The 22,292-nt window shown below is 45.8% G+C and overlaps 1 protein-coding gene across 13 annotated transcripts in view; it reads left to right on the plus strand.

Annotated features, from left to right (window-relative positions):
- Positions 1-18,639, plus strand: part of PCNT (pericentrin) — a 111,656-nt gene extending 93,017 nt beyond the window's left edge. For 11 of the 13 annotated variants that reach the window (XM_054579336.1, XM_054579354.1, XM_054579373.1 and 8 more), the window contains 10 exons: positions 418-1,101; positions 4,143-4,351; positions 5,185-5,287; positions 6,278-6,451; positions 11,358-11,477; positions 12,585-12,817; positions 14,439-14,515; positions 15,544-15,709; positions 17,606-17,724; positions 18,158-18,639. In XM_054579336.1, the coding sequence (XP_054435311.1) occupies positions 418-1,101; positions 4,143-4,351; positions 5,185-5,287; positions 6,278-6,451; positions 11,358-11,477; positions 12,585-12,817; positions 14,439-14,515; positions 15,544-15,709; positions 17,606-17,724; positions 18,158-18,201 (1,929 nt within the window). In that variant the 3' untranslated portion in view covers positions 18,202-18,639. The remainder of the gene's footprint in view (positions 1-417; positions 1,102-4,142; positions 4,352-5,184; positions 5,288-6,277; positions 6,452-11,357; positions 11,478-12,584; positions 12,818-14,438; positions 14,516-15,543; positions 15,710-17,605; positions 17,725-18,157) is intronic. The other 2 variants (XM_054579400.1, XM_054579415.1) reach the window with 1 other exon arrangement.
- Positions 18,640-22,292: the final 3,653 nt, after the last annotated feature.

Genomic DNA, 22,292 nt, shown 5'->3' on the forward strand with positions numbered 1-22,292 from the left:
AGGGAAAACGAACCCAGGACACGTGTGTGCATTTACTCAAAAACATAACAAAAATTATTATACAGTTGAGCCTTGGAAAACATGGGTTTGAATTGCATGGGTCCACTTATGTCTGGATTCTTTCAGTTGACCACTGTTCATTTGACTGGGCACTTCAAACCTGCATTGTTTCAAGGATCATCTTTGCAGTTGGGAATTGGCATATGCAGAGGGCCAACTACAGTTACATTCAGATTCCTGACTTCAAGAGAGGTCAATGCCCCTAACGCACATGGTTAAGAGTCAGCTGCACATACTTCTTTCATCTACAGGGTAAATGTGTAATTGCTGTTCAAAGGATAGAAACAGAAACTTGGGCAAGAAAACTGTTTAGATACTCTCCTTCTGATTTAATTTTCTTATATTTTCCTTGTCCAGGAGTTAAGAATATCCTTGGAGAAGCAATACGCTCAGAATAATCAACTGTGTGTAGCTTTAAAACATGAGCAGACAGTGAAGGACAACCTTCAGAAGGAACTGCAGATTGAGTCCTCACGCTGTGAGGCGCTATTGGCACAGGAACGGAGTCGGGTCTCCAAGCTGCACTGGAACCTGGAGACTGCGCAGGGCCGCTCACTGGAGCTGTCCGAGGCCTTGCAGCATGAGCGCGTTTTGACAGAGCAGCTGAGCCGTCGGGCACAGGAGGCCTGTGCTCACCAGGAGACACAGGCGCACCGTGCTCTGCTGCGGAAGCTGAAGGATGAGACGGCCCGGGTGGCCGAGCTTCAGGCAGCGCTGGAGAAAGTGCAGCAGCACGCTGTGCAAGCCCAGCAGCAGCTGGAGGCTGAGGTGCAGAGGCGCTGTACAGAGCTCGAGAGAGAGAAGGAGGTGAGTGCCAGACAGAGGTCCACTGTGCAGGCCTTGCGGACCCCCAAACCAGAGCTGAGCTGTGATCGGGACAGGGAGAGGGAGAAGCCCACACGGCTGCAGGCAGAGTTAGAGCAGTTACACTCGAGGCCATCAGAGCAAGGATTCAAGAACGCACGGAGAAGAGTGGAGACGAGGCAGAACCGGGCAGACACGGACAAGAGGAAGAAGTGGCAGAGAGACAAGGAGAAACTGGTGAGAGCCACCCTTGGCCGATGTCAGCACTTAGCAGTCAAGTTGGTAGGGTTAGGTCAACCCACAGGATGGGGGCCAGGGGGCGGGTTATTCTGGTCCCTTGTGTTCAGCTAGCCTATGTGGTCCTATTCTGGAAGCAGTGACTGACTACTGCAGCTCTATGACAGGGTTGGAAATCAGAAGTGCACACCCTTTTAGTTCGTACTTTTTCATGGTTGGTTGTATGTGAGGGGCCCTGGCAGTTCCATGTACGTTGGAGGATTGGCTTTTTTGTTTCTGTAAAAAAGTCCATTGGGATTTTACCGACTCTTGCTCTGTAGATTGCTTTGAGAAGTATTGTCACCGATGTTCGGTCTTCCCACTCGCGAAATTAGAAGGTCTTTCCATTTATTTAGGTCTTCTTTAACTTCTTTCAATAACGTTTTGTAACTTTCAGGTGAAAAGCTTTGCAGTTTTGTTAAATTTATTCCTGAGTATGTTGTTTTTGTTGCTGCTGTAAATAGAATTATTTTCTTAGCTTTACTTCAGACTGTTCATTGCTGGTGTACAGCAGTCCAGTTGACTTTTTTGTATCTTGATCTTGTGTCCCTCAACCTAGCTGCACTTGTTCATTAGTTCCAGTATTTTTTAATGGCTTCTTTGGGATTTTTCACATACAAGATCATGTCATCTACACATAAACATTTTATTTCCTCCTTTTCTATTTGGTGTCTTTATTTCCTCTTTCTGCCTGACTGTCCTGGCCAGAACTTATTGCAGCATTGATGGAAGTGGTGAGGGGACACTGTACCTTCTTCCTGATTGTAGGGCAAGCAGGCAGTCTTGACCTTTAAGTACAATGGGAGCTATGGGATTTTTGACATGCCCTTTATCCAAGGAAGTTCTCTTTTATTCCCAATTTTTTCAGTCTTTATTATTTTTAATCATGAGAGTATTGGATGTGCTTTTTCAGTGTCTTTTGAGATCTATTTTTTACTTTATTGATACGGTGTATTACGTTGATTTTAATATGTCAAGCCATCCTTGCATTCCTTGGGATGAATCCCACTTGATATTGGTGTATTATTCTTTTCATTATGGGGCTGGGTTCAGTTTGTTAGTGGTTTTTTTTTTTTTTTTTTTTTTTTTGCTAAGGATTTTGCATCTATGTGCAGTAGGGACATTGCTCTGCTGTTCCTTTGTGGCATCTTTGGTTTTGATGTCGGGATGAGTTGTACCTCACAGGATGAGCTGGGAAGTGTTCCCTCTTTTATTTTTCTGATGGGCCTTAATTTTAGATACATTTTTTATCAACCAAAAGTCTTTGTTTCTGAGGAAATTATGTCCTCTGTTGAGTCATGGATTGACATTTATTTTGACCTCTTTAAAATAATTTTTTAAATGCATAATCGAAACTAAAGGTCTTTTCAGTGGTTAACTTGCCATGAAATAGTTGAGAAATGGGTATGTGTTTATAAAGACAAAACCCTAGGTTTCTAAACATTACAAGGATAAATCATGGTCTAAATTCTATAAAATTAGTTTCAGAAGTTAATATGAGGGAAGTGATTAATGTTTTTAACAGCTTTACTGAGATACAATTTATATACCATTGAGTTCACCAACATAAATGTCACAGTTCTATGGTTTTTGGTATTTTCAAAGAGTTGTGCAACTCATCACAACAGTTTTAAAACATGCTCATCACTCCAACATGGAACCTCATCTCCGTGAGCACTCACTCCCCATTTCCCCGTCCCAGCCCCTGGCAACCACTGATCTACTTTCCTACTGCCTCTAGATTTGCTGTCAACGGAATCATACAATTAGTGCCTTTTGCGTATGGCTTCTTTCATGATGTTTTCAAGGTTCATCAGTGTTGTAGTGTGTGTCAGTATGATTAATATTTTTTGCTGTGTTAAAACTTTAAAATAGGTGTAATGCTTTGTCGCCAGATGTCTTGGAAAGTGGAGCAGTTTGGAGGTGTGGCAGTGCGGCCAGGAGGCATCCCCAGTTTTGTGGAGGGGAATGGAATTAAGCCCTTGGGTGGGCCGTGGTGACTCAGGACCCCCAGAATGCATTCATGATTTGGGGTGTCAGTGTGTGTTGGCCTTTTTCCCTCTGGGAAAAGGGGTCTGTAGCCTTCATGTGCTCTCAGATGACTGCCAAACCACATACGAAGTTTTCAGCCAAAGTTTTTTTTTAATTTTGTTTAATTAAAGTTTTATTTAATTTTGATACTTTTCTTGCAAAACTGAGTGTAACATGATGACTTAAAAGACCTAATTACAAAGAAATGTAACTGTTCTTTGTGGCGCACTGAAAGGGTGGGCCTATAAACCCCATACCTCACGGCCTTGGCCTGTGGGCTCTCCCTGTCCAGGGGCTGTGCAGCTGGAGGCTTGGGTTGGGTTCTGCGCTCCAGAGGTTCTGTCCCCAGCCTGGCAGACTTGTCTGCCCATCTCCCCACAGACTTTTCTTCTCCACGAGGAGACCCTTCTACCTTGCACCCTTTGGCCCACTGCCTCTGTTCACTCTGGTTGCCACCCGAGGGGTTAGCCCCTTTCCCTGCAGAGACGGAGGTCCTGTGTGCTGGGCAGGGAGCGCATCCTTGCTGACTGATTTCTCCTGGCACCTCGGTAGAGGGCGTTATGCCAGTGGCAGGTTTTCTGCCTCATGAGGCCCCGTGGGGCCCCCAGCATCATGGTGTGCACACATGTGCATGTTCTGTGTGTGCATGTGTGTTTGCACAACTGCTCGTGTGTATACTCACATGTATGTTGAGAGTTGGGGGCCAGAACTTGGGCCTGCAAGGCTTCATCTGCATGCGTCAGTGTCCCAGCCCCTCTTCTGTGTCCCCATGCTTACCGCGGGCCTGTGAAAGCCTGGCTGTTCTCAGAAATAAGCACAAAACCTCAGATTGGGCTGTCTCTGAGGCAGGAGCTGTCCTGACCCCACGTCACATGCGGAGCACCCACTGTGGAAGTCTTGTTGGGGGTGGTGTGCAGGGCAAGGCTTCTGGAATGTGTGTGATAGTCTTTTCTGCTCTGCGTTGAAAACAGAGAGAATTAGAATTGCAGCGCCAGCGCCACGAACACAAGATCAAGCAGCTTCAGCGGAAGATAAGGGAGCTGGAGGCCAGGGAGGTGGCACGCCTGTCCCCAGAGTCGGAGCATCTCCGAGAGCAGCAGCAGGGCCTGGAGACAGTTCGGCAGCAGCTTCTCTGTACAGCAGGGCTGCTGACCAACTTCATCAGCCAGACTGTAGACAGGTCAGTGATGGAGAACCAGTGAGTTCTTTGTGACCCTGCACCTTTCATGTAAAGAACAATTCTGAAGCTTTGGGCACATCTGCAATTTCAGATCCATATTTCAATGAAACTGACTCGCTATTTCTTGTCCCACATGTTTGGCTGAGTTAGGGGCAGAACTCTTTCACATTCTAATATGATAGAAAAAATCCAAGTTTCTCTTAGATTGGTTTTCCCACCCCCACCCCCCCTTCCTAATTGGTTCACCATCTAAGAGGGTCCAGGCCCGATGCCGCCCCCACCTGAGCTTGCCATGCTCGGCAGTGCTGGTGTCTGCTCTGCCTGATCCAAGGCTCTGGGGCTGCCATTCATGCAACCAGAATACATTTCATGGGTGAGGAGCTGAGACAGGTGTTTTGTTTAAACAGAATAATTAATATTGACATTTGCCCTTTTCTGTATGCATAGAAACTAAGCAAACACAGTTCTCCTGTCTATGGTTGGGTTTAATTTATAGAGCTGCAAAGATTTGTTTAGGAGCACTTCTAATAGCCGACACAATCCCAGTAGAAAAGAGCAGGAGGCAAAAATGCTGAAGGAGCGTTAGTGGTTAGTGGCCAGAGGTTTCTGAGCTTTGTATACTATTAACCCCAGAGGTGCTCCCAGCAGCCACCTCCGTGGCCAGAACACGGCTTTTTGGAGTGCTCAGCAAGCCTGTTGATGGTGGTTTGCACAAGGTCCTCCCAAGACCCGGGTGCTTACAAGCTCGTCCTCAGCGTAGTGTCCAGCATGGCATTGGGTGATGGGCAGTTGGAATCCATGTGAACCTTTTAAATGTTCATTTATTTTTACAGGACACTTAATGATTGGACCTCATCAAATGAGAAAGCAGTGACACATTTATTGCGGACGTTAGAGGACCTCAAGTCCAAGCTGAGCACATCTAACTTTTCCCAGGTAAGAATCCAGGTCCTCCAGGTGAGAGACCAGTGGCCCCAGCCTGGCTCCTCTGGCCACGTGTGGCCTGGTTTCTTTTTTTATTGTGACTTGTTGTTTCTCCCTCATTGCTTCCTTCTCTGTTTCAAAGTTTGCAGTCTGAATGAGCGACAAGTACCCCTTCTCACTTCTGGGAGGCACTGGGCGCTCACTGCGCTTTCTCTGGTGCATCCCAGCCTGGTGGGTTGTGGTACTACAGCCCAGCTTGCTCCTTGAGCACTTCTGTTGAGAGCCTGTATGATTTGGACCCCCTAGGCTGCCAGGGAAGCACTGCCCTCCCCATCAGCTGTGTCTGTAGTCATATGAAGTTGCTGATACGAAATTTCTAATGCATGTTCTCTGATAATTATGAAATCATGATGTTTATCTGAAAGCAATGTACATGTTGTGATCATCTTTGACCTGCTCACCCTCTTATCTGCTCAGCCTCTGACCCATCCTCCCCCTAAACTGATCACTGGGCATAGTTAGTAGGTGGGTGCGGGGCATCCTTGCCCTCCCATCTGTTGTGCACCATGCCTTCCTCAGTGTCCCACACCCTCTACAGGCGGAGGGTTCCTCTGATTATGAGAATGACGAGCCTGTTTTAAGGGACTTACTCATTGGGCCTGGGGATGGGCACATGATGTTCCCTGGTCACCTTGGGTGCTGCTCGTTTGTGGTGTTATCAGCAGACAAAGAGCGTTGTATCTGTGACAGGCCTACTTTGTTCATACAGACCAGTTTTGTACCAAGCCTGTTTCATAGAAGATTGGAAAGAAATATGATCTGAAAACTCTTTTTGTTTCCTGTCCCACAGATGGACAACTCTTCCCAGCCCCACAAGCTTCCTGTGGAACCTAAGAACATTTAAAATGATAATGCCTAAAAATAACCAACAGTAAAAAACACAAGTAGTGTGCATGCCTTTTCAGAAAATATTTTGTGCATTTATTTTTGCTTTCTTCTCAGAAAAAAATGACAGCAGAGGTACAGGTCCAGCTGGTGGACGTGTTGCTAAAAGAAAACGATTCCCTCACCCAAGCTCTCAATGCCATGACCCAGGAGAAGGCAGAGCTGTGCAGGGCCACGTCCCGGCTGGAGAAGACGCTCAAGCACCACCTGCTGAAGGGCTGCGCTCTCAGTGTATGTTACGCACAGTCCTGCATGGGTGCGGGGGGGTGAAGTGAGCTGGGCTTCCTTCATGGCTGACCACCCAGGGGAAACGTCATTTCTTCCTAGTTAGCCACTCTGGGCGCCTTCCTCCCTAATGGCCAGAGTATATTATTTAACATTTTAGTGAATTATCTGCCTTGTTCACAGACATGGACACATGCACACAAGCTGTCACATGGCCCTTCCCATGAGATGGTGTTTGATACATGTTCATGAAAGAAAATTTTGACTGTAATAAATAAGTGGGTAAAATTAGAATTTTATTAGACTTTTACCTAATGAAAATAACTTACAATTTTCCTGATTTATGTAGTTGGATAGACTTCTTTTGAAATGACTGATTTTTTCTTATATTTTAGGTGGTTTTTGCTTGTGATTTGCTCTAGCTTTTTTATAATGGAACATTTTTATAAATTATTTTTAATTTATATGTGGTAAAATCTGCCCCTTGTTGGTGTGATGTCACTTGGGGTTTTTTTTAGAGGTTTATTTATTTTTAGAGAGAGGGAGGGAGAGAGACATCAATGTATAAGAGAAACATCAATCTGTTGCCTCTCACATGCCCCCAACCAGGCACCTGGCCAGCAACCCAGGTCTGGGAATCCAGTCAGCGATCATTCACTTTGCGTGACAGCACCCAACCCACTGAGCCACTCTGGTCAGGGCTCACTTGAGTTTTATGTGTACGTAGACCCAGGGCTCTCTTGACTGCCCCCTTCCCTGTGACTTTCTTTCCCTGGAAGTCATGTGAGTTGGAACCATAGCATGTAACCTTTGAAAGCTCCTCACTTCCTTCATGGTGCATTTGAGGTCCATCTGGGTATCAATTTCAATAGTTTGTTTCTCCCTACTGCCAAGCTGCATTCAGGGCATGGATGGGCTTCGATTCAGCCATTCGCCTGCTGAAGGATATCTGGGTTTCCAGTTTCTGACTGTTGCGAATAATGCTCCTATAAACACTGTGTACAGGCTTGAGTGTGGACATAAGTTTTATCTCTCTGTATAAATGCCCACAGGTGGGATTGCCGCATCTTACGGAGAGTTTATGTTTACCTTCTGTATTAATGAAGCCACAGTATTGTCCAGGATGGCTGCTCATTGTGAGCATCGCAGTTACTCTGCATTTTAACACTTGGTTTCCTTTAGCAGCCTAGTGGGTGTGCGGTGGCACCTGTGTATATTGTTTGGTTGAAGTCTTGGCTTCTTAACTTAGATTGTTTGTTTTCTTGTTGCCTTGAGAACTCTTTCTACATTCTAGATAAAACATCTCTGCTAGAATGTGATTTGCTAACATTTTTTCCAGCTCTGCTGTCTTCTCTGTATAGTATCCTTTGTGAAACAAAGCTTTTCATTTTCATGAAGTTCTATGTATGTATTAATTTGTTCTTTCATGGATCATACCAAGAGTTTTATAGTTTTACTTTTTTACTTTGAAGCCTACAGTCTACTTGGAGTTAATTTTTGTTTATAGTCTGAGAGATAGGTGGGGGATTATTTTTACTCATGTTATTGTTATTCTGGCATACTTTGTTGAAATGATTGTTCTTTCTTCTTGAATTGTCTTTGTATCTGTGTCAAAAGCCAGTGAACAATTCTTGTGTATATGTGTCTGGACTCTCTTCTGTTCCACTGCTTCGTATGTCTGTCCTTTACCAGCTGTCTATAGGTTTATGTTGTTATTATGCCCTCATGGTACGTAGTGGGAATGCTCTAGCTTTTACTTTTTTTTTCCAAATTATTTAGTTATTCTAGTTCCTCTGTCCTTCAATATAAACCTTAGAATCTTGCTGGCTATTTTGATTGGGATCGTTTTAAATCTATAGATCAGTTTTTGGGGGGGGGGTGTGGCGCAGAATGGAAAGGCAAAATGGTACAGCCACTTTGGAAAACAGTCTGGTTGTTTTCAGAATAGATAGAGCTACTATCTTATCCAGCAATTCTCCTTCTATGTATTTACCCAGGAGAAGTGAAAATGTATGTCCCTGTAAAACTTGTACACAAAATTTCCTATCATCATTATTCATCATAGCTCAAAAGTAGAAATAACCCAACTGTTCACTAATGGATGAATGGATAAATAATACCTGGTATACCTGTAAATGGAATATTATTCAGCAATAAAAAGGATTAAAGGACTGTGATACACATTATGTAGTATTGGTGAGGCTTGAAAATGTTTTTATTAATGTAAGAAACCAGTCACAAAAGACTATATATTGTCCATTAATGTAAAATATTCAGGAAAGGCACATCTGTTGAGATAGAAAATAGACTAGTGGTTGTCAGGGGCTGGGAGGGGGGAGGGAGAGTGACTGCCAACGGGGCAGGGCTTTGCGGGGGCGACAAGTGTTCTCAGGTTAGATAGTGTAGTGGTTGCACAACCTTGTAAGTGCACTGAGTGTCAGTTGAATTGTGTACTTTAAAAGGATAAATTTTACGTTATGTGAATTATTATCTTAGTGAAGGTACTATAAAAAATTTGGGCAAAAATTGACATCTCACGTGTATTAAACCTTCCTGTCCCTGAACTTGGCGTGTTTCTCCATGTATTTAGATTAAAAAAAATTTTTTTTCTTAAATGCATGTAGCTGTCAGATTTATGTCTAAATCTTTCATTTTTCAGTGGGCTGTTGTAAATGGTACTTTTTAAACATTTTGTTTCTCGTTGTTCATGGCTCATGTTTGGAAACGTTACTGATGTTTGTAGGATGGCCTGTGACCTACAACCTCAGTAGCTTCACTTTAGCCCTATGAGGCTTTCTCTGGGGTTTTATACAGAATAGGGAGGTTTATTCCTTCTTTCCAATTTGAATACTTTGGTTTCTTTCTCTCACCTGTTTGGCCAGGACCTCCAGCTGTTCCATCAGGGGTGGAGCCTAAGTCTCTCCATGAGGGCCCATGCAGGTGCTTTTGTGGGTGCCCTTGGCAGTTTGAGGAAGTCCTCTTCTGTTCCTAGTTTGCTGAGACTTTTTGTCATGAGTGGATATTGCAATTTGTTGTACTCTCTTGCATCTGTTGATATGATGTTGTGGGGTTTTTTTGTTAAGTCTTTTAATATGGTGGATCATATCTATTTTGAATGCTGACTCTACCTTGTCCCAGGAAAAAACACCACCTCATGACGTAGTATTCTTTTTTAGACATTGCCTGATTCATTTTGCTGATTATTCAGCATTTTTATATCTGGGCTCATAAGGAATACTAATGTGAAGTTTTTTGTATTGTCTCTGTCCGGTTTTGGCCTCATAAAACAAGTTAGGATGTGTTCCCTCATCTTCTGTTTTCTGAAAGAGATTATGTAGAGCTGATGTGTCTTTCTTAAGTTTGTGTTAAAATGCAGCAGTGAAACCATCTGGGCCAAGTGTTTCCCTTTTTGGAAGGTTTTTAATGATGGCTTTGATGTTTCTCGTGTTGTCGGGAGGAATGTCCTGTAAAGGTCAGCTAGAACCAGGTGGTTAATGGGGTTCAAGTCTTCTGTGACCCAGCTGAGCTTCATTCTGCTTGTGCATCACTGATGGGCGTGTCGACATCTTTGACGAGGACTGTGGGTTTGTCAGTTTAGAAACTCTGTTAAGTAAAGGCGAAGGAAACTTTGTCCCTATAGAGTTGGGTCCAACCACCAAGTGGACCCATGACGTACACTCTCTGATGGATGAGTTACAACGGCTCCGAGTTTTAATTTTGACAAAGTCTGCCGTTAGTGTCACTGCACTGCCCCGTCTGCTTCTGTGGAACTTGCTCAGTGTTTTGAGGGTCCATGTTTAGGACACCTCGTTGGGCCTGTGTGGACTAAAATGCAGTCACCAGCAGAATGCTTTTATCCTTTTTGAAAGTTAACAAAGAAACTAGGAAGTGACTGTCCTTGATGAGAAAATCAAAGGTAGACCGAAAGCAAATGTTGGAATATTCTCCTTCATGTCCAAGGTAACTTGTGTTCCTAGAACATTTTTTCTAGGAATGACCCAGCTGTGTTTTAGAACCAGGAAAACCATTGGTATTTCCTGCCTCACGGGGCGTCCCACTCCCAGGCCTGCCCTCCTCTCAGTCCTGCCCTGCAGTGGTGGGAGGCATGACCAGGCTGCCTTTGATTCCTCTTCCAAGCTGCTGGGCAGAAGCCAGTGACCACGTGGCCCCGGGAGTCCTTCACGCTCTCTTTTGCCTCAGTGACAGGTGGGCCCTGGTTGTCTGTTGTGGGTGGCCCCTTTGTTCCCCTCACTGTGGAATCCCTCTCCTTCTGTTCGCGTGTTCCCTATTGGAGCTCTGGGGGCGCACGTCCCTCGGCATGAATGGCTCCTGTGCAGGGCCCTTGCTGAGGCTTTCATGTGTGATTTGATGCTGCTAGAGCAGAACTAATTCTGTGCATCTTCTTGCAGTTAGCATTTCTAGGACCAGAAAATATGAGGATTTTCAATGTGCTTAAAGCTTTGAATTTGGCATTATTTTTCAGCCAAAATCAGCAGTTAGAGAAGCAGTTCTAGCAGGGCAAACTTCTTGCATGATTTTCTCTTTTTAATAAAAATGTAACTATAATGCAGTCATAGTTTGGTGAGTGACATGTAATAATCACCCCATGATATTAATTATCTGGTTGATGATGTCACCTAACAACTTGAATACCACTGAAATGATACTGAAGAGAGACACAGGTGTGACCCGTATCCTGGCATCGGGAAGACCTGCACTCAGCCTCGTGTGGGCCCAGGTCCTCCCCACCCACGGCGGGCCTCGCCCTGCGGAGGCCCCGGGGGAACAGCCAGGAAGGAGTGAGGTGTTTGGAAATGACTTCTCTCTGCAGTTGGGGTAGGGAGAGGTCATTTTCTCAAGATGTTTCTACATGAGAACAGCTCTATGGACCCGCTCTCTATGGTTGTTGCAGAGGTCAGACAGGTCATCCTGGAGGCGGGACAGGGCGGTCCCGCAGAGCTCACCAGGACTTCCAGACCAAGGACTGCCTGCGCCAGCTTCCAGGGAGGAAGCAAACACCAGCAATGGCAAGGTGAGACCATGGCCGTGGTGGCATGAGGGCATCAGGTGGGGGCGCAGCCCTTGGTTCGTTTTTAAGACTTTTTATCTTTAGAGTAATTTTGTTTCACAGCAAAGTTGAGGGGAAGGTACAGAGAGTTCTCATATGCCCCCTGCTCTCCACTGTCAACGTTCCCACCCGATGGGGCCACTGTTACAGCCTGTGAACCTGCATTGATGAGGCCGTCATCACCCGCAGCCCGCAGGTGAATCAGGCCCTGTCCCGGTGGTGTGCATTCTTTGGGTTTGGACACACGTGCTCACCGTTACAGTATTTCATGGGCTAGTTTCACCGCCTGAAACTTTGTCTGTGCTCTGCCTCTTTATCCCCCACCCCCCTAGGGGATGCATTTTTTAAATCCTGATTTCTTAACTAATAAAAGCAGCTCATGGCTGAGAGGTGCCCCTCTGCCATCAAATGTGTCTGTTCACAGTAAGAAGATCACATGCTGCTTCTAGTGGCCAAATCATGTCAAATAAGGAAAATTAAAGAGAATGAACTTTCATTTGAAATTTGGTCTAGTTCTGTAAAGACATCTCATTTCTGTGTTTGTGAATAGGGGTGAAGCATGTGGTGCTTTGAGTCATTATGTAATAGTCTCCGCAGCCTGAAAAAGGTCCTAGACCAAGCAATTCACTTGTCGTTTTTACAACATGGAACAAGTGATAGGTCCTCTCCTGAAGGAAAAATTTATATTAGGATATGGGCACCGAGCTCTGGGTGCACTTTCAGGGGCCCCTCCAGCCTTCCCCACACGACAACGTCCATGAACTCATAACGGAACTCCCCACCCTGCCCCAGTTTGGGTCTGACTTGGTAGTCAGGTTCATGGTGCTTTCCCGGAGGCGGCTTCAATGCTGCAGAAAGGACATGTGGCCTGTGCTTTGTCTAATAAACAAGACTGAACTTTCAACAGCAAGTTGTTCGCAGTACACATTTTGTGCAGGGCTGACTTTTGGGATGATTTGCTAAGGAAGAAGCGGTCTGTTTCTTTTTAAAGCACAACAGTGCAAACGTGTTTTACAGATTTGTGAGTGTGACATCTTTTTTCTAAGATTAAGTTTTACAATTTTTTTTTAGATGGAAAAATTGTACCTGCATTATTTGAGAGCGGAGAGCTTTAGAAAAGCTCTGATTTATCAAAAGAAGTATCTTTTACTGTTGATCGGTGGATTCCAGGACTCTGAACAAGAGACGCTTTCCATGATCGCGCACCTAGGAGTGTTTCCTTCCAAAGCAGATAAGAAAATCACCACCTCCCGGCCTTTCACCAGGTTCCGAACAGCTGTCAGGGTGGTGATTGCCATTTCAAGGTAACGGGAGGTGCACTGCAGCGGCTTTGGGTGCTTTAGTCTCAGACGCTCTGCAGTTGTATTTTTTTAAGATGAATGACTTGAGGGCCTAAAATATAGGTGACACTTGTCTTCAGGAAACCATGGTGTACAAAACTGTCACCTTCCAAAAGGAAAAGATATAAGGCTGCCTTTTTTTAATCACAAAACAACATCTTGCCCCTTAATGGGTCTCTTGCCAGGGTTACTTCAGGGTTACAGGCATGTCTGATCAAGTTTAAAACTGCATTTCACTTCTTCAAACTTCAGTTTCCTACATTTTAGTCAAATTTGTGTTACAGTAGAGGGGCATAAGTATACATACGTGATCCACGCAGGGTAGTGGCCATTATGGCACAGGCACCTTCCCAGTCTTTGCCTGTGGGGAGGGGAGGAAGAGCCTGCTGCAGGGTGCAAGAGGGTCCCCATCCCTCCCCCTCTGCTGTGTCCACCTGCCCCAGCCCTGTCCACCCCCCTGCCAGAGGCATTGCTCATTCTCCCCAGCCACTCTATCCACACGGTATCATTGGAGCAGGGAGGTGACTCCCAGGTGTGACTGGGAATTTTGATCATTTCAAAGTTAAGAGTGATGAAGTCCATTTTACTTTATAATGTTAAATTTTGCTGAAGTTCTAAAAATGTCCCACTAAGAATTGTGCAGCTGTGTCTGCTCCGTGGCTCCTGCGGAGGTGCCCTTTCTGGGCCACGCCGGTCTTTGTGGGATAGACTGCTTTTGTTCCCTTGGCTTTCTCCAGGCCGTGCTGTAGAGGGGAGGGGAGTCCCACTCAGGGAGTCCCCAGTGGCATGGGGAGGCCTTCTCCAGCCTCCGGGCACCTAGCCCCTCGCCTGAGTTCTGACCACAGCGGTCCTCCCATCCACCCACCCAGCACCCTGCCTGCCCTGTGCTCTTGGAGAAGATAGCTACCCTGTACCAGAAGTGGGGTAGACGCTGGGTGGAGATGGGTAAAAAGACCCAAACTCCCCTCCAGCCTTCCGGTCAGGAGGGAGGATCATCGAAGCACAGCAGCATTTTAAACATGAACTGCCTTGGAGGAGGGCAGGGCTCAGAGAGGCATCGGTGCCCAGGGCGGCTACCTTGTAGGGACGTTGGGTGGAGGACCAGAGCCTGGGACCTCCTGCACCACCACACGCCTATCACCCTAGCACTCTGCTCACTGGCTTGTGGCCTTGGTAGTGGAAGGGAGCAGGGTGTTGCAGACTGATTTTGAACTGGAGTCTAGGAGACCCCAAGCTGGGTATCTGGGAGTGGGCAGGCTCAGGGCTGGATGCAACTAGGAGTGGTCTAGGCCAAGTGTGGGCGGGGCTGGGGCAAGGGCACTGGGAATGGACGGGGGGCTGGGTCGGGGCTGGGTCGGGGCTGGGCCTGGGCTGGACCAGGGCTGGGAGTGGGCGGGTTAGGGGCCCTGTGAGCAGGCTACCCTGTCTGGTGCAGGACCTGCTGCCAGGGTGGGTGGGCCGCCAAAACCCTTCCAGCCACTGGTCACATCTGAATTTTCATTGCTTTTCTCACTGCTGTTTTGCTCTAGTTTTCAGGGTTTTGTGCCTTTTTTCCTTTTTTTTTTTTTTTTTTTTTTTTTTGTAGATTACGTTTCTTGGTTAAGAAATGGCAAGAAGTAGATCGGAAAGGAGCTTTGGTGCAAGGCCGAGCACCCCGCACAGGTGGGCCTATGGGGACCCCTCCACCTTGACTTCGCAAACTTGGCTTCCACTTGCTATCGCATTTCATTAGCATCTGGTTGTTTTCAGGGCTTGGTGGGGATGGAAGGAAGCACAGTAAGAAATGGGTAAATTCAGTCAGTGCAGTCATCAGAGGTGAAATGATTTTTTGAAAGAAAATGGTTTTTATGTTGGGAACAAGGACAAATAAAACCATGGTTAATATAGTTAATGAGTAAAAGTGGTTCATAAGAGCATAATGATTGAAAACTATGGAAGTGATGAATATATCGACTAATTACTTATTGTTAATAAAAAGGTCGTTTTTATTCTCCAAAATGAAGCAGAGTCCTTCAGCCTGCCGCGTCTTTGCTCCAAGAGCGCTGGTGCGTGCTTTCTCAGTCGCGGCTTGTGTCTGCGGCTCTGCGCTGCTGCCCACACTGGCAGGATGCGCACTGGTCGTCAAGGCAGGCCTTTTGGCAGGTCACACTGCCCTGGGAAACTTTGACAAAGAACTTCCTCCCACTCAGCACAAGGAGGCAGCCCAGCTCGCAGCCTGGAGAGGTGGCAGAAATTGATGCCATTCAGTCAGCTTTGATTTCCGTTGTGTTTATTGTTACTTCTTGAAATCAAGGAGCCTGGTCAGCCTTCATGGAAGGTTTCCTCCTTCCGAGGCACACCTGGTGGTCTCCAGGGTTTCTGCCCTTGCGTCTTGAGCTCACTCCTCCCTTGGGTGGAGGAGAGCCGCCACCGCAGGCTCCTCAGTGCCCTGCTGGCCCCGTCTGGCACTGAGCGCCTCTCCTGGGCTGCTGCCCACACGATGCTGGGGGTCAGGGTATAAGGTGATTAAAACACAGGTTTCTTCCAGAGCTTTTTAAATGATAATTTTTATAACTTGGGTACTTTAAAAATGTTTTGAGATTACCGTGCAGACTCTTACAGCTTATAAATACTAAATTTTAGATGGACCTTCCTACTAAAATGCATTTGTCATTTTTCCTAATCTCCCTGTTGAATAATTCTGGAGGAAGGAATCTCAGTGTCACGGCAACAGTTGACCCCACCGGAAACCAGTGAGTCCCTACCTGAAACCAGTGAATCCCCCCCTGAAAGCAGCAAATCCCCACCAACCCGGGACGTGTCTTCCAGCCACACAAGGGACTCCGTGCCAAAAGCCTCCCCACGCAGGAGGGAAAGGTGAGATGTGGTGCTTTCAAACTGCTTTTCCTCTGTAATGCTTAGATGGAACCCGGTCTGCAGAGACAAGCGCCCACACATGGTGTCTTTAGGCAGATTTGTATGGGTGCTCAGGTCTGTGTGTGCCCCTGTGTAGGGGTTTACATGTGCATGAGAATCCTCCTACACGCAGACACAGAAACACACACACATCTGCAAGGCCTTGGCTGGCTTCACTCAATCTTTTTTCTGTAGGATTTGGGTTTATTGTCCCCATAATGTATCTTTATGTTTACTAATCAGGTGGCAATTGAGATGTTACATTGACAATGTAAAAGATAAATTATGTGGGAAAAAAACCTTTTCAATTAAATAATTAAGACAACTTGCCCTGTCCAGGTGCCTCAGTTGGAGCATTATCCCATACACCGAAAGGTTGCAGATTTGATCCCTGGTCAGCGCACATGCCTAGGTTACGGGTTCAGTCCCCAGTTGGGCCACATACAGGAGGCAACTGATTGATGTTTCTCTCCCTACCGCCACCCCCACCTGCCGTCTCTAAAATAAATAAAAACACACCTGCAGGTGAGAGTTTTAAAGAAAAGATTAGTGTGAAAAAGCTTTCCCTAATGACTGTGATGCTTTGAGCAGCAATTGAATGTACTTGTCACATGCTGAGGCCCTGTGTTCGAATGTAATGTGATCTGGTCGTTCCTGTCATAAGAGGGTGTGGTAAATCTTAATTACCTTCATCACAAGTTACACCCCATTTTCCTGACCACAAGATTTCTCACCTAAATGTTACTCATGAAGGATGGAATTTACATTTTTATTTCTTCAGGTTGAACCATGTAAATAATCTATTAAAAATAGTGTTCCCCATTCGAATGCTGGAATGAGGAATTCCAGACTATGAGTCATTTACTTAACTGTTTCAACCATGACTTTTCTAATATTTGGAACGCACCCTCAGAGCATATAGAAAAGTTCAGTTTGTGTTTCTGTGGATGTTTGCACACACATTAAAAATCGTGCGGGTGTGCCCTCTCTTCTCTCTGGATGTGCTTTCCCCTGTTCTAAAATGAGCACGCTTTACTCTTATCAGAGCCAAGCAGATCATCCCTGGTGCTGTCAGGAGATGAAGTGCCCTCATTTGCTCTTTTGCGCTGTGCCTCGGGCGATGACATCTCTCTTCAAGCTGTATTTCATGCGGTGATGAACTCTAGTGTAACTGTCCTGATCATTGACACAATACACATAAGTGTCAGGCACTACTGTGCATCCAGCTCTGATCACCTCTGCTGTGTTCCACTGGCACATGTGGTTCCTCAAAGAAACAGATTTTGAAAATTCAGCTTTAGCGGGGCCCCAGACCAAGGCAGGGAGCACACCCCCATAATCTCTGAGAGTCTGAGAGCCCTGGTTTGCTCAGGGACGCCAGGGGCTCTGGGCTGCGGCGCCCCAGTGCACAGGCTGGTAATATTTAGTGAGAGAATAGCCAGTGGCCATGGCATCTTTGTGGATGACAAGGTAACGAGGAGTGACATAGCAGATGTCCCTGGTCCCGGGGGAGACCAGGAAGAAAGGCAGCCAACACACCCATGTCGACGAGGATCAGGGCGCAGATGTGTGGGTCTGAGGCGTGGCGATACATAATCCACAAAGATTTAGTAAGTAGAATAATATGCAATAGTTTTTACTCATTGTAACTCTGAGATGTTACAAGCACTATGTATCACTTTTTAAAAAGCCTTTTTTTTCTTTTGTAAAGAAAAGATACAAAGGAAACAGCCATCTAATTCACCCCATTTCCCACATGTCCAGCCAGAGGGCCCAACACCACTACCTGTCTGTGTGCTCGTCTGTTGCGTTTAACTCTTTTTTTGTTTGTTTGTTTCTGCGTTTTTTTGAATGAAGGTCCAATCCATCTCCAAATTCAAGATCCCTGACTGCATCTCAAGATCCAGAACATTCTTTGACGGAATTTATTCACCATTTAGAAATGATCCAGCAAAGACTGGGAGGGGTACCACCAGGTAAAAGTCCTTCTCTAATTTTTAAAATTATATAAACATACACTAGGAATGGAAAATAACGTGGGAAAGACTTCAGCTTAGTAATTGTTAGTTTCAGTCCTAATAATTAGCTGTGATGAACAGTATCAAAAGAATGACTATAAATGAAACAGTGTACTTAATCGAGAAGTGTTGTGATCAGCTGGACTTAATCACTAGCTGGGCCTTTTGGTCCTTTCTCTTACACTCAAAAAAACATAAAGATTGTTTCAGCCAGGATATGTTTTCACGTGTTTTTTTAATAATCATAATTCAAACCACTGTATGTTTTAATCAGATTTTTATCAAAAATAGGATACTAATTCAGTGATAGTATTTCAAAATCATTAAATTCTTCTTAAAAGACCTGTGAAGCCTTCTAACAAATTGCTATGTCATTTTTATTTGTATTTAGATTCTACTTCAAAGAAATCCTGCCGCCAGAAGACTAAACAGTGAATAAAGTCCTTGTGGCTTTTACCTATGGCCGTTCTACTTGAGTAGGGAGCTTGCGGTGTGGCGTGGCGTGGCGTGGTGTTGCTGAGCAGTGCCCAGCCTCCTCACGTGCCTGAGACGCCAGCCCCAGAATGCCACTGACTGTGTTCTCACCTTTGTGCATTGCTACAGAGCCAAATGGAGTACTTTTTATGTAGTTCCAGTATGCTTTTGCTCCCTACCTTCAGGATGTGCGTGTGCTCTCGTGAGTGATGGGCAGCTACCCAGTCCTTCTCACGTTGGCAGAGCCACCTGCTTGCCTCCAGGAAGGGCTAGCAGAGAACATCTCCCTGTTGTTTATTTTCTTACAGTGTACAGATGGAAACTTGGTTTAAAAATAAAAACACAAAGGAAAATCAAAAAGAAAGAATATAATTAAAGACCTATTTTATTTGTGAATAACCTTTGTGTTGTTTTTTAGTTTTATCCTGTTTGCTTTTATCAACTGGGAAAAACAAAAACAAAAAAAGCATAGACTTAGAATTTATGTTAAATTCCTGTAAGTCAGAAATTTTCAATGGAACTCAAAGTACTCTTCACCTATTAAGATACTTGCCTGTTGCTTCATCTTACTTGGTTTCTCACTTTACTTTTGTACAAGGCAGCCACTCGGTGATGCTAATCATGACTATGATCTTTTTACCTTTTACGGATACACACTTGTACCACCTGGTATCTAGCCAAGTATCCTTTACCCAGAAATCTGTACAGGTATATTTATAAGCATCTCAGCACGTTTTTAGGACCTTTGAATGTGACATTTATCTTTCTGGACTTAGTTAGATTTTAATACAAGACAACTTTTTCTAATCGCTCCTTTTTTTGGTGGTATTTTCTTTTAACCTGCAACACTGGTCTGTGCCTGCATCTTCTGTGTATTAGCTGATGCTGCTATAAGGCCAATTGTTTAGTGCCTTCCTGTGTTTTCCTCTGAGTTCTGTGCTCTTTCACCTGATTTGCTGAAGCTGCAATCCTCACAGGAGTCGGCAGCTTGCGCAGAGCAGACAGTTTTAGTTGGACTGGAAGCAACACAGGCACGTGGCCAGTACAGCCCGCCCATTGGCTACGAAGCATTTGTTCTTACCCTCCCACCCGAATTTAATTACCAGAATGTGATTCAGTGCACCTGCCCGATGCAAGGCAAATAGGGTGTCCTATCTCAGTGGGGCAGGCTGCTCCTTCAGGACTGATTTATACAGTTCATGCACCCCGGCCTGTCATACAAAATAGGCAAGCTGAAAGCGGGTGTCCAAGGCAGGCATTAAAGTACGAGGTGCTACGGCCCTGCTTTCATAAGTAGTCACAAGGCCCCACTTAATGTTTATCACCTCCTTCCTTCCTTCACCTAGTCCTTGTTTCTGAACCTCACTAAGTACCTGGGCTGGGTGGGTGACCTAAACTTTTCCTTTCTCAAAGATTTGAGACCTTAATAATCTTGTTCTTAGAGAACTTCCTTTTTTCCTTTAGCAACTGAACTTAGGAGTACTAAGTACCAAGAGGTGCCCATGAAAGTAGATTCCAGATACAGATTTTCCTGTCCTATTTGTGTGCCAGCCACCCAGTTTCCCCTTGGTAATCGGGTTCAGTTGCACCAACCAGTACGGTAACCCTATCGTTGCTTGCTGGTTCAGATGAGCCTCACTCATTCAAAGGGACCATTGTTGTATCTGGTGGAAGCCATCCTCCCCTGGGACAGCAGAGCCCTTTAAGAGGGGCCGCTTCTGTCTTCACCCTTTGGGTTCCCAGGCTGATACACTGTGGCTGTGGGAGAAAATGCACCCCAGCGAGTCCTCAGGGGGGAGGCGTTTCACATCCTTCCGGTGCGGGCCTTCCGGTTGATGGAGTCCATTCCATGGCCATAAGCCTAGTGCCACACTTCCGTCAGAAGTGTTTTCTGGTCATCAGAAATCATGATGGATAATATTTAGGGAGTCCACACGTGAGTCTGGAGCAGGAAAACCAAATTTATAGTCTGTAGGAGTGGCCAGAGGCTTGGGGACCTAAGCCACCTGCTCATGCAATTTACTTTCACCTCCTTGACCTGCTTGAGTCTTGTCTCATGTCATTCTTCAACACCAATTCAACAACCAAGTGTCCTACAGCTTAAATCAATTCTGATACTGCCTGGAGTTAGCACAGACCATAGGTTAGCTTCAGTTAAGGACTCAGTCCCCCAAGACTGCCCTCACTTTAGACACCAGCCATAATGGGGTTCCCTGGGCTACACACTTCTGCCAGCCAACTACAAATTTGGGGTTTTTCACAACCCCCTCCACTCAAGTTTGGTAATTCTTTAGAAAGTCTCAGAACTCAGGAAAGTGCTACACTGAATGTTACCAGTTTATTATAAAGGGTATAACTTAGGAAGAGCCACATGGAAGAGATGCATGGGACAGGTACGCAGGCAGGGCACAGAGCTCCTGAGCCCTCCGCAGGTGTGCCCGCCCTCTCAGCACCTCAGCCTGTTCACCAACCTCGAGCTCCCTCAAACCTCATCCATCAATTTTTACCACAGCCTCATGATGGGGTGATCATTTGCTTTGTGACTGAACTGGCACCAGCCCCCACCCTGCAGCTATCTAGCGGCCCCACCATGAGTCACCTCAGCAAAAACACAGGTACGAAAGGCGCTCATCGCTAAAGACTAAACGTATTTTTATCAACTCATAGGTAGCACTACATGTGTTGGTGGGTCACTGCCGCTCACTTTGATAGCTCAGTGATCAAACAGCACTCTGCACGGTGGCAGCTTGAGTTGTACAGTGCTTGGTATCCCGTGGGCAGGACGTTGGTCTCTGCCAGGACTGAGGAGTGGGATGTTTCTCAAATGGAGAGTGGGTCAGCAGCAGGCCGGGCTTTGCATCAAGGCCCCAGGCGTCTGCCCCAATGGGGCTTTCCGCATCCTTCACTGCAGAGGCACTTCAAGCGTCACTGAAACCTATTGTCCAGGTCTCACTTGAAGCTAACAACCTGTCAGGGGTGTCTGACCTTTTGGCGTCTCTGGGCCACACATTAAATACACAAACACTAATGAAATCCCAAAAAATCCCATAATGTTTTAAGTAAATTTACAATTTTGTGTTGGGCACAGGTGGCCCACAGGCTGCAGGCTGGACATGCCTGGCGACTTCCTCAGTAAATAGACTGGAGCAGCACCCCCAAATATGGTTGTATCCAAAATCCAAACAAGCTAAGCCTTGCGCCTTTCTCAGGTGTAGGTAGTGCAAGATGTGGCTACTTGTTTTCCATTTTAGAAAGGATGCTGTGATGTTCCACAGACTACTTGACCCCTAGAAGCTTCGCCAAAGTGGTGGGCCCCTGATTTTTCATGGATTTTTCTCCCACCATCCAGTATTCATCTTACTAAGGTTTCTAGGGTACTTACTGCTTCCTGGTCACTAGGGGCCAGTTGCTATGACACCTATAATGTAACAGATCAAAATGATATTACGGTGTCTAAATAAAGGTAGTGAAAGTTATTGCTGTCTGGTAGCTGGAATTGAACTGATCACCTTTTCTAGTTGGTATTGAGATAAAGATGAAAAGGGAGCCTGAATATAAAACTCGTGATTGCACCTGGGACAGACGCTGTAGCTTCGGGACCCGTGTCAAGTGTGAGGCCAGCTGTGGGAGGAGACAGCCTACACAAGTCATGAACCTTGTAAACAGCACGCCCCTGAACACTGGAAACGGTGTGTCAACTCAGCCTGCTGTAACAGAAGACCACAAACGCTGGGTGGCTTATAAACAACAGAAATTCGTTTTTTTCAGTTCTGGAATCTGGAAGGGTTCTGGTGAGGGCTCTTTTCTGGGTTGCCAAGTATATTCATGTGGGGGAGAGCAGAGAGGGTAAGCAAGCTCTCATGACTTTTACATGGGCACAAATCTCATGAGCGCTCCGCCCTCACTGCCTTGTCTAATCCACTACCTCCCAAAGCTTCCACCTAACACCATCACACTGGGGAATAGGACTTCAACGTAAGAATGGGGTCGGGGAGAAATGTTCAGTCCATAACAAATGTATATGAAACTGGGCCTGGTATTGTAGAATTGTA

This window comes from Pteronotus mesoamericanus, unplaced genomic scaffold, assembly GCF_021234165.1.
Source record: "Pteronotus mesoamericanus isolate MK-2021 breed Mesoamerican mustached bat unplaced genomic scaffold, CSHL_Meso_final contig_116, whole genome shotgun sequence".
NCBI classification, from domain to species: domain Eukaryota; kingdom Metazoa; phylum Chordata; class Mammalia; order Chiroptera; family Mormoopidae; genus Pteronotus; species Pteronotus mesoamericanus.